Below are 11,978 nucleotides of genomic sequence, written 5' to 3'. Positions count from 1 at the left end.
GAAAGTAAACAGCTTCAGCGTACAGCTAGTGCGTGGTCGTTTCTCCGCGCTGTCGACACAAGTCGTAAGATTTCGCGGGAAACGTTGCGACGGTTGCACGCGCTTAATTCTGATTGGCAGAGACTGAAGGAAACTGCTGCACAAGTTCTGTCAAAAAATTTCTTGGAGACAAATGACTGTTTGTACATAGGTTTTAACGCTGATGAGTGTCGTCGAAATATTAATAAATCCCAAGATCTTCATCTAAATTCTTCTTAATGACTTTCATACATAAACTTTTATTCTCCTTGGAGAATATAGTTTTTAATCAGGACGTTTTTCAAACAATGATCAGATCCTCATGACTTGCTTTAATAGTAGCTTTTGTTATAATAATCTTGAGAGAAGTTGTAATTACATCATTTCCGACGTAAAGGAGAATCCTTATATGTACTGTACAGGCCCAGGTTTTTCAAAGGGTGCACAACGCTATCCACCAGATAAATTGCTATCCGGTGGATAAGTGATAACAACATACTACACGATCGACAGAAAGTGCCCTCGATAGTGATTTACCCGGTAGATAGCGTTATCCACCTTTGAACGACCGGGACCAGCGCTGTTGATTTTTTTTAATTGTAAATAATACAATTCCTTGTTTTCAATGCAGAAATTACTGTCTGTCAGTGTAAATGTGAACTGTAAAATATCAAAATATTGAAAACGGCTTAAGGCTTAGAGGGAATATGCATAAGCGTGATGTCCCCGAATAGAAGAACAGTGTGAGAATGAAATACTGATGTGAAATAAAAAGAGAGAAAATGAAAATTGCTTTGTTTGTAGACTAAATTATTACTGTATCCGCGACTCGTGGTAATAGATACTTATTGAAGGCAGTGAAATAATTGGCGAAGCATCTCGATCGAGACGGCCGGATTACTTGATTTTATTTCCTCGTTTGGTTTTTTGCCCTGGGCCGCCTAAGTGTACAGTGAATATGGGTGGTTGAAACACACGTCTGTTGAACCGCCACAGCTGTTTTGAATCTGTGGGTACAGAACTGTTCGGCGCGTATTTTATATACGCGAGTTTTATTTGCGCCGTACAAAACAAGTCTGCATACAACTTTGTATACAACTACCTTTTTGTATAGACAATTGCAAATTAGATTTTACATAGTTACAAGACACGAGATAAATAACACTAAAAGGCGGAACTAAACGTAAGGGTCATTTTCCGCCTTGTTCGCGTTTCAATGCAAAAATGCAAAAACCCTATGTTTGGGGGTGTTTTGTAAATTATTGGGTGATTTTGGGGGATGTTTGGGAGGAAATAGTTTTTCTCGAGAGATTTATTGAAGATTTGATGCAGTTCAAATTAGAATTTAAAGTTATTAGTAGATGGACACCTAGCAGTCCCCTGACAACATGAAGTGCTCTTGCTTTGTGTCAACTGGTATGGCGGGTGGATGATGAATGGATCACGTTCAAATTGAATGGCTCACAGCTGAAGTAAGTACTTCCGAAGTAAACCTCAGAATGAATGGATTGTATTAAATGGCGTATCACCGAATTGAATGAATCACCATATGGCATGGACCACCGGATTGAATGGATCGCCGTATTAAATGGGCCTTAATTGTGCACTTGGCCCCAGTTGGGTGGATAACGTTTTACACTGGATACATCACTATCCGGTAGATAGCAAAAAAGGTTTTATTCGATTTTGCGGCGTAACACCACCCTTAAAACAACCGGGCCCTGCTGGAATTAGGGGTTTTGACGATGTCAGGCTATAATCAATCTTTGATTGGTCTGAAAGAAAAATGTTCAGAATCCCCATATAAGGTGCTTTAGAGTGCGCTCAAACTTGTCTTTTGGGCTTAAGTGTGTCAATACATCCTAGCATCAGCTTTGCGCTTCGTTGTGCAGAAGAAACGGATCTTGAAGCAGACCCAGACCTTGAACTTAGATGGGGGCCATTTTTGTGTATGTTCACCCAAAGAAATTTTAGCTGAGGACCGAAGTCATTAAAAATGCCTTTTATCAAAAACAAGGAGGGGCCTAGGGCCCGTCCCGTAGATCCGCAATTGCCTTACCCACTCTGATACGTATTATCTGGTGTACGTTGTTTATCTGTATCCTCATTTTAAGTTGTGTTCTGAAGATGTTTTCCTCGATATGAAAAAGAGTCTCATTCGATTCCTCTCAGCGACTCATCTTTATCAGTGAACTTCTGTATTTTGTCACTGAACTGGTTTGAGTTTATTTCTAAGAATATGTCCAGGCATGTGAATTAAAGCAGATGACCTAATGAGGGATTTTATGCATTGATTGGGTACGGTCGTAAACATTGCAACACATTTGCATCTTTTCTTGCTTGCTCCTTTGAAGTTTGCTGGGCTTCATAGCCATTTTCCTCTATTTACTATGCTAAAGGGCAAGATTAAACAGTGACAACGGCTACCAGTCTGGCAAAAAGTGAGGTTTTGCGAATTATACTTATTAAAAGAATTCCAGTGATTCCGTGGTGATTTACCATTTTTTGGTTTTTGAATGTCAACTTCACAATTTTTTCGCGTAATATTCCACGCCGCCAATATATTTTCAGTACCTTTCCGAGAAAAACAAATTTTTTCGGCACAGCTATGCCGTCAAAGAAAAGTGTCGGCTCTCTATCTTCCCCCTCCCCCCCCTCCCCCCGCTCGTACAGTGAAAGGGTAAGAAGCGGAGTGGGAGTGGGGCCGGGTGGACATCCGCGCTTGGACGCTTGGTTGTTTTACGCAACCTTTGACTTTTGTTGCTTTCTTACCAGAACAGCTATATAAAACGTTTTGAGTAGTCTGCACATTGATAAGTGTATAGCCCTTCTTCAGTGTTTGAGAAAACCGTTGATATTTAGACGACAAATAGAGGCGTGTAAAGACGTGCCTACATGCAAGTCACAGTTCAAATGAAGCAGAAGTTGATATCAGTCCGTCCCATCCAATTATAAGTTGCCTTATATCAACTGCTGCCTGATTTGTAACCGATACTACACTAATGGAGAGAACCGGGCAGCAACAGCAACAATTCTGCTTCGTTACAACAGCAGTTTATTCCAACTTGGTAATAAGAAAAGCTTTACAAGTGTGGTTGCATGTGGAATTGTCCGTGAAATATCTTGAGCTATTTTTTACATACTGTTGATTTAAAAAGGCCTAAGAAACTTGTCAACGATGTTTTGCATATTTTTCTGTTCATTTTCAGCCCGAAGAAATACTGTACATTTCAACTACGTTCCCTCTGTGTTAGAGTTGGAACTATGCATGGGCTAGAAATACACTCGATGTTATGTTACAATAAATATTGGATTTAACTTCTTATATGTTCACTTTTAAAAAGCATTTTGCTAGAAAGAGTCAATAAAATCATGTTTACTGCCATTCCTATCCAATTTATATTGTACCTCTATTAAGCGGCCAACCTCTATTAAGCGGCCACTTTTCAAAGTCCCGAGGGTGGCCGCTTAATAGAGGTCGGACTGGATAGTAAATTAACGGAAGCCGCGGGTTTCGCCCATAACGAGTTTCAATCTTGTTTTACTGACCTTTAATCTCATTTCAAGATCTATGTTGCCATTACCTATGTCAGGAATACAATCTTTAAAAACTCTCGATTACTTTTTTTAGTATTCGCGAATCCGTATTCGTAATTTGGCGTGCGAAACTTATCTTTCGTGTACAAAAGATTTGCAACGATGATGTGTTTCACGCGCAAGTGTTTTTAACAGCGTTTAATTCGCTTCAACTCAAAACAAACGCGACCTTTTCGAGAAAATAAGTGCTGCAGATAAAAAAAACAAAATCATAGCCATGCTTTTTTGATAAACGTTAAACGTCTCTGCAGTATTTTGTGCCCCATTGTCCGTGGAAGTGATAACTTGTTCGTTTCAACAGTGAAAGTGATAACTTGTTCGTTTAAACATTTCATGGCCTCAGGTCAAGTCACTTTTTTTTTCAAAACCTTCATTCTGTTAAGCACGTTTAGGTTGACGTTTTCCGAGTTATTTTCTAGACGTTTTACTTCTGGTCGAAACCATTCTCGTTCTGGGCGAAACTCGTTATGGGCGAAACTCGCTATATCCTTTAAAACTACATAAACACGATTGGTGAATAACTCACTAATTCCTAAAGTGCTTACGAGCGGTACCCTGTTAAAAAAGAATGTAAATGGATTAGAGAGGTCATTGCAGAACCATTACGATTAACGAATACAAAAGCTTCGGAACTAAGACGAACCGACAACCGACTAATTTTATCTTTCTCCATCGCAAGCGACTCAGTACATCACACAAGGTTGTGCTCAAGGATGCTCAAATAAAAGGCATGCGCACTTTGATGATCTTTGATTCTCGTCTAAGTTACAAAACCTGTTTTTGACCAAAAAAAGTTCTCGAAAACCTACCGCAACCTATGATAAAACCATGCACACCGCCTATAACTCAGATTTTGAGCTATATTTGAAATAACATTTTTGCATGAATGTGAAAACACAGCCAACTACTAACGTATAAATTTTGATGTCATACGGTCAGATTTTGAAACGTTTTTTAAACTTCTTAGCACTCCGACGTCCAATTTTACTGTTTATTAGCGTTCATTGTTCAAATGTCGCAATCGATGGTTGTAGGCTGTTACTGCCAGTAATTAGATAAAGAATAAAAATAACAATCTAAACTTGACAAAAGATTCACAGTTTTGGATTATTTACCACCTTAACTCTGAAGTCAGTCTTAGTTCGCAAGGCCTACTTCCGGGTCTCGACTTTGAGTCGACTTCCTGGGACAGTGCTTCGAGAGCAATTTCTAATGGTGATGCTAAAGTATAATCATAGTATGAAGTTTTATGTACTGCAAAGATGATTCCAAACCCCGGAAAGTATGTTTCATAACCTTCTTTTGCTCCTTTCTCGTTCTTTTTTCTTCGCCTTTCAAAGATCACAGCACCAGAATCACCATGATCAGAGAATAGTTCGGGTGCATGGTTTTGAATACACAAGCAGCTCTTAAGCCATCTATCTGGCTTACACACTTCACATGGAGAACACAATTCTTGAACTTGAGATTGAGCTTCTTCCTTTTGTTCGCAGATTATACATTGTCTATCCATCCATGGACTGGCACCTTGTTGCCGGAAACCGTTGATAGTGATTGTCGATATGGGCGGGCAACCAACAAGGCGTCTTGATTGGGTGAAGCCTGTAGCACTGCCACTCTTACACAACTCTTCGACACTCATAGTGGCCACTGTTGTTGCTGGAATACACTCGCCGCTTGGAGAGTGTCCTGAGCCCATAATCGTTATTGACTTAGTCTGTTTTAATGTCTTTTCTTCGTCCTCCTTCAGCTCTGAAATGGCTGCATCAATGAAATGTTCTTTACCAGAATTCTTTGCTGAAGATACATTGTACCTAATACCAGCACTGTAGTTTGCTATGACTCTTGGTGGCTTGGAGAAAACTTCCTCAATCACTTTTTCTTTCTCCCCAATCAACTTCAATAGAAATTCAGATCTTCCCGGGGAGTTACGGTGCTCTTTTATTGTTTCTACTATTGTTTTTAGCTCATTAAACTTGCTTAACAACTCCTCAGGTTCTTGAAGGACATCATCAGAAAGCTGAGGTAATTCGCAATTTGGTTGGAGTCTGTCTAACAATGTTTTGTATTCGTTCAAGTGGTATTGTAAGCAATTGAGGTAGACGTCAAATCCAGGATGAATTATCTCTGATGCATTAACACGGTTCATTACATGATCACACGACAGTGCATACAAGGTACCACTGTTTGCATCTTCGACAATAGCACCTAAAGTCCCAGATGATTGTTCACCATCGACACCAATGCTTGTTCCCAAACGAAGAAACTCCTGCTGGTCGTGTGCCTCAATGGGCCTTTTTGGTTCCTTTGTTCTAACACAAAATCCATTAACAATATCCACAGGGTAAGAGCCAATAGTGGACGGAATGGCAGATTCGCCGATTGGGATGCTTCCTTTTCCAAGAACATAGACTGTAATACATGCCTTTTCCGTCTGTACTGATTTTGTGACTTTGAAAGAAGGCTGCACAGCAGTGATGTTTCGATGCTTCGAGAAAACGTGAAGGTTTTTGTTGATAATTTCGTCAATTTCATCAACCTGAGATGCTTGTAACCTGTTGGGCTCCCCAGAAGGATACTCGATGGATGTAACATTCAGTACATTATATGCGTCGTTGTACAGATCGGACCATTCTAGCTCCAACCCCATCTCTCCAAAGAACTCTTGGGCAGCTGTTTTTAAGGCTGGTGGTATTTTGGACTTGTCACTGTACACATACAGATTTACCACAACCTTACCATTTTTCTTGTATGGACACACCAAAAGGCATTCTTCATGTTCAGCCTCAAACGCTATGGTTGCTCTCACGATGGAGCTCCCGTCAACTGTCAGCGAAAAAAAGGAAAAAAGGAAAACATTAAAATGCACCTGGCTCCATTATATTAAAAATAGGTCCGTGATTTTTCCAATTTCGAGCAACTTTTTGCAATTTCTGGACCAAAGATTTCTGAATTTGTCCGAATGTTGTTCGAAGGCCATACGAACGTCTCCGAGCCTTTTTTAAACTTCTCCGAAGAATAACGAAATTTGCCGAAGATTTCCGAGGACGTTCAGAACATGCTTCAACTTTCGGATCATTGAGCATTTTTAAATGCTGACGAGTTTAAAAAAAAACTCATCAGCAAACATGACGTCATCGGTATCTTCACGATTGTTCTTCGTGAAAGAAATTTTCGTCATTCAACAAATTTTGACCTTAAAACAAGTTTTTGAGTGGGGGGCTAAATACGAATGCATGAGCGAAATGGGGGGGGGGGGGGGTCGCAGGCTTCAAAATTCCGATTTTTATTACATCTAAAACAAAGGAAAATGCATTGATATAAAGCAAACTAAATTTTAATTTTCAAAAGTTCAGTACTGTTGCTATCGGACCTTTAAATTCGCTATCACTAGATTGAAATTTCGTTGACTGTTGTTCTACTGATATCAATCTTCAATTACTACAGATATAAATCAACAAGAAATCCAATGATTTTTGCCTAAGCTGCCGTGGACTCCTTTTCCTTTTTTTTTTCTTTTTTGGCGCGGAGTAGGATGTACAAAAACTAAATCAAGACGGTGAAGTAATTAAACATGCACAGCGGCAAATATTTACAATGTAAAGAAGAGAAAGTCAGTCTGTTCTTTCTTTGTGACTGTATAAAATTAGCATATATTGGAGGCATTAGAGAAGCTCAGAGATGATTTGTTGGCAGAGATGATTTGTTGGTGATACTGCATGGCCAGTTGTAATGCAGTGGTTTGATGAAGATGAGAATAAATAAATTCTTACCTTTATCAAACCCCAGCATTACTATCAAACCACTAACTGCTTTCTAACTGGCTGTACAGTATGTGTAGACAACATTAAAGTATATTTGTGTGATGTTTAATAACACACTGTGTGTGTATCAACATTACTGGATTCTATGCATGACGCCTCAATAAACCAACTGTTTATTTAGCGGGTTAAGAAGGCTGCAGTGAATGTAACCTGTATCCATTTATTTATGGTTATCAGTTTGATAAATTTAAGTTTTCATTCTCATAATTATTAGTTCATGACACCCAAAACTATCCTGAGAATTGGGTGTTGGAATGTGCGAACACTTTATCAGATAAGAAAGACTGCTAATGTCACCAGTGAATTCAGAAACTACAACCTGGACATACTTGCAATTGGTCTGAGTGAAGTACGATAGACTGGCTTTGGAGAACTAAAAACAGCAACGGATCCCGGATGAGAGCATATTGTACTCGGGTGCAGAAGAGGAGCACCATAGAGGAGAAGGACTCATTCTGAAGATGGAGGTAAGAAGAACACTGTTGAAGTGGCACTGTTCACGAGAGAATCATGAGTGCACGCTTCAACTCACGCTTTGCAAAACTCATCGTCATCCAAGAGTACGCGCCCACCAATGACGCAGAGGACGAATCCAAGGAAGAATTTTATAAGCTGCTGCAGCGGGAGGTAGAAGCAATACCCAGACATGAAGTACTGATTGTCATGGGGGACTTTAATGCCAAAATCGGAGAGGACAATGAAGGATGGGAGATGGTGATGGGACAACATGGACTAGGAAGTATGAATAAGAACGGAGAGAGGCTGGCGACGTTCTTTGGCAACAATGATTTGGTGATTGGAGGGCTGGCTCTCTATGCAAGCATAGAGACATTCGTAAAATTACATGGAGCTCCCCGAATGCAAGAGATCAGAATCAAATCGACCATGTCATCCTCAATGGTAGGTACAGAGGTTCGCTGATGGGCACCCGAGCAATGAGAAGGGCTGATGTCAACTCAGACCATAACAGGGTGATGGAAAAGGTTAGGCTAAAATTGAACAGCACAAAGGGGAAGAGTTAGGAGAGGTTCATCTTTGACACCACGAAACTTCGAGATCCCTGTGTCAAAGAAGTATTTCAGATGGAAGTGAGCAATTGATTCCAGGTGTTGACGAGAGATGACATAGAAGAAATAGAAGACATTGAAGACAGATGGAGACAGTTCAAGGAGGTCTAAAATGAGAGTGTTAAAAAGGTGCTGGGAGGGAAGAGGATAGTGAAGAATGACTGGATCAGTGGAGAGACCTACAAGAAGATCGGAGAGCGACGAAGGTTAAAGGAGAACATAGAAAAGTACATGGTCTGCCCGCCTAAAGGATAGTGACACTGCTGCATATGTAGTGAAGGACAAGGAGGTGAAAGCAAGCGCCCGGGCAGACAAGCGGAGAAGGCTAAACAATCTAGCACAAAAAGCTGAAACTTTAGCCAGAAAGAACGTACCAAACTGTAGCTATGACCTGTACCGACTCACTAGAAAGATAGCTGGACAAGGAAGGAACATGACTACCATCAAAGATAAACAGGGCAAACGACTTGTAAATGAAGACAAAGTCTCAGAGAGGTGGAGGGAAAACGATGAGGGAGTTTTGAATAAACCACGACCTGACATACCCCTGCAAGAAAAAGCAGCTGAAGTCATCACAAACATTGATACAGGTGACATCTCAAATGCTGAGATCAAGAGAGCTATCCACCTTCTGAAGAATGGCAAGAGTCTGGGGATGGATGCCATCAGTGCTGGGATGCTCAAGTGCTCTGAGAACGATGCTGTGAAGCAACTACACTTACTTTTCAACTCCATCTGGAAAGTACAATGTGTACCAGAGGACTGGAAGAAGTCGCTCATAGTGAAAGTGCCGAAGAAAGGGGACCTCACCCAGTGTGATAACTATCGCGGTATATCCCTACTCCCGTACCAAGAAAAATCATGCAGGATCCTCATTGTTAGGGTAAAGACACACATATAAGGTGGCGGTTTTGGCACAAATCGAGACAACTCGCTCGGCTCGCCGGCTCGCCTCGCTCTTTGTCTCGATTAGTGACCAAAACCGCCACCTTATATGTGTGTGCAAAAATCGCGAGCGGCACCCAAAATCTCTGCGGCTTGAGCGCTCACAAATCTCAAGCTGCCTTGCTGTGCCAGAATTATTTTCCAATTGAACAAATGCCCCCACTAAGTAAATGGAGCCAATGAGTGCAATGAAAATGAGAGAAGGACCAAGAACAAGAAAGTTTTACGCCTCAACTGAAAAAATTTTTGACACAACCTTGCAACAATACATGTTGTTAGACGGTACAAAAATAATACATGGATCAATTGATGAAATTCATCAATACATTTTACAATTAAAAATCACAAACAACATTTTTTTGAGAAACGACTTATATTTTGGCTTTTTTGACTTTAAAAATAAAAAAAGAGATTCTTTGCCAAAAAAAGATTTTTTTAACTGGTTAACTTTTTTTGAAGAATTGTTTGAACATGATTTTAATAGCAAAAACGAAATGGATTTTAAAAAACCAAATTTTTTTGGAAAAAATGAAAAAAAAAACTGTGAATTTATACCAATAACTTCTTTTTTACAAAACAAATGGCTGCACGACATTTTTTTACAAACTACAAAGAATCTTTTTTCAGGCTAGCAGAAATATATGACCTGGTGTACGATCTGGAAAAAATACCAGAAAACTTAAGAAAAAGAAAGCTGCAATCATTATCCAAAGCATGGCTAAAACAAACAAAAAAATCGGGAAAGCAGGAGTGGAAATGGTAAAAAAAAGGGGTGAGGTGCTGACACCCTTTTAAAAGTCTCGTTTTAAACCCCCGTTTTTTTTTAGCTTCCGGAAGCGGATTCGCCCGAACCAACGGCCAAAACTCCTATTATACATGTGTGTATAAGCGCGAGCGGCACGCAAAAAATCGCGAGCTGCATTGGTGCGCCAGAATCATTTTTCAATTGAACAAATGCTCTTATTGAGTAAACGAAGATGGGAAGAGGGAGAACTGGAGAAATTAACTTGAATGTAAAGAAAAACTTGAAAAGATCTCGTGGAAAAGCGTTTACAACCTACAAAAAAACTAAAGAAAATGAAAAACAAATAACAATCTTTTTAACAGACGAGGTGATTGAAAAATTAAAAAAATTAGACAGCAGTGTTGTCGCAAACGTTTTAACAAGCTAAACAAGACTTGCACGCTCCGGTGAGTGCATAAATTATTGCAGCAACACAGAAAGTCACAACAATGACTTTGATTGCGTGGGTGTATTGCTGTCAAGAAACGGAAAACCCCCTTGACGTAATCTAATTGTTTTTTTTTAGGAGTTTTTAGAGGACAGAGCTCAGTTATAGAAATGCCGTCATGGGTGCATTTTTAGAATATAAACCGATAAATAGAAATGGCGTCAGGGATGTATTTTTTAAGCAAACACCATAACCAAATTTTGGAACCTAAAAGCCAAAAAATAATATTTTATAAGATAGATCAGATTCAATTGAACTGTTTCAACAACCAGAGAAGTGAAAAAAAAATCCTGCGTAAAATTATTTTTGCTTATACAGCACATTCCAAATCGCACAATAGAGAGGACATTCCAAATCGCACAATAGAAAGGACATTCCAAATCGCACCACACATTCCTGTTCGCTTGTGATTTTTTTTTCACGCAAAAAATTTTTTTTTAAAAACGCTGAAAATCAATGGCGAATCGGCATGTTTGGCATGTGTGTGTGACGTACCGGAAGTCCAGAATATTCTAAAGCGACATGATTGTAAACAAGCCGATGTGTTAATCAAGCTTTAAACGGCTAAAGCAAAAAAATTGAGAATCAACTGGCAAAAGATTAAAAATTGGTAGAAAAGACTCTTGATTGAAACAGTAGTACAGAGAGTATTTGACAAAAACCACAGCCGGTGTTTGTCATTGGCGATGAGTCATGATATTACACCGTCTAAAAATATCATTCGGGTAATCCCCCGACTTTGTACACCCACGCACACAAAAAAAATTTGCATGCCGCTGTGGGTCACGCAATTTCTCGCTGTTCGCTTCAACTTAATTGTATTTTTTGCACACTCAGATTTAATCCTTTCGACTCGGCTGAAAGTCACTTTAAGTGCGCTGTAACCTTTTATTTTGCCTCGTTCAGGCAATTAACAACATCGCGGGTTATGTATCGAATATTTTTTTGACACTCGGGCGTGAAATATTCAAACACAAAGTAAACGACAAGATGAGCGCAGACAATCATTCTTTTATAAAATGAAAAAATGTTTTATTGGACTGAAATTTTATTTCGAAATGTCGGTGGCGCTTTCGAGAAGTTTTTTTTTCCAATCTTTTGCGTTCTTCTCTCTTGATTTCTTCCCGAATTTTTCCGATGTCTGGCTGGAGTGAATTTGTTTGTTTTTTTGCAAAGTTTGAGCGTAAAGTATCTTTAAGTTGGCGATAATTTTGCATTTCTCGTGTGATCAGTTGAAACTCTTTGTCAGAAACAAGATTATCATTCAGAGCTTGTGAGACAGAGCTGTTTATCGA

General features: G+C 39.5%; 1 protein-coding gene and 1 pseudogene across 1 annotated transcript in view; one reads left to right on the top strand and one right to left on the bottom strand.

The window, feature by feature from the left end:
• Positions 1–4,350: 4,350 nt before the first annotated feature.
• Positions 4,351–11,978, bottom strand: part of LOC144635173 (uncharacterized) — a 59,681-nt gene continuing 52,053 nt past the window's right edge. Inside the window, exon 8 of the mRNA XM_078494249.1 lies at positions 4,351–6,441. Coding sequence (XP_078350375.1) covers positions 4,727–6,441 — 1,715 coding nt within the window. The 3' untranslated portion in view covers positions 4,351–4,726. The remainder of the gene's footprint in view (positions 6,442–11,978) is intronic.
• LOC144635608 (uncharacterized) lies at positions 7,814–9,407 on the top strand (annotated as a pseudogene).

Source organism: Oculina patagonica, chromosome 13, assembly GCF_052425735.1.
Source record: "Oculina patagonica isolate OP01 chromosome 13, crgOcupat, whole genome shotgun sequence".
In the NCBI taxonomy this organism is placed as follows: domain Eukaryota; kingdom Metazoa; phylum Cnidaria; class Anthozoa; order Scleractinia; family Oculinidae; genus Oculina; species Oculina patagonica.
The sequence above is the reverse complement of the archived record's forward strand: the minus strand, read 5'-3'. Positions and strand labels throughout refer to the sequence as shown.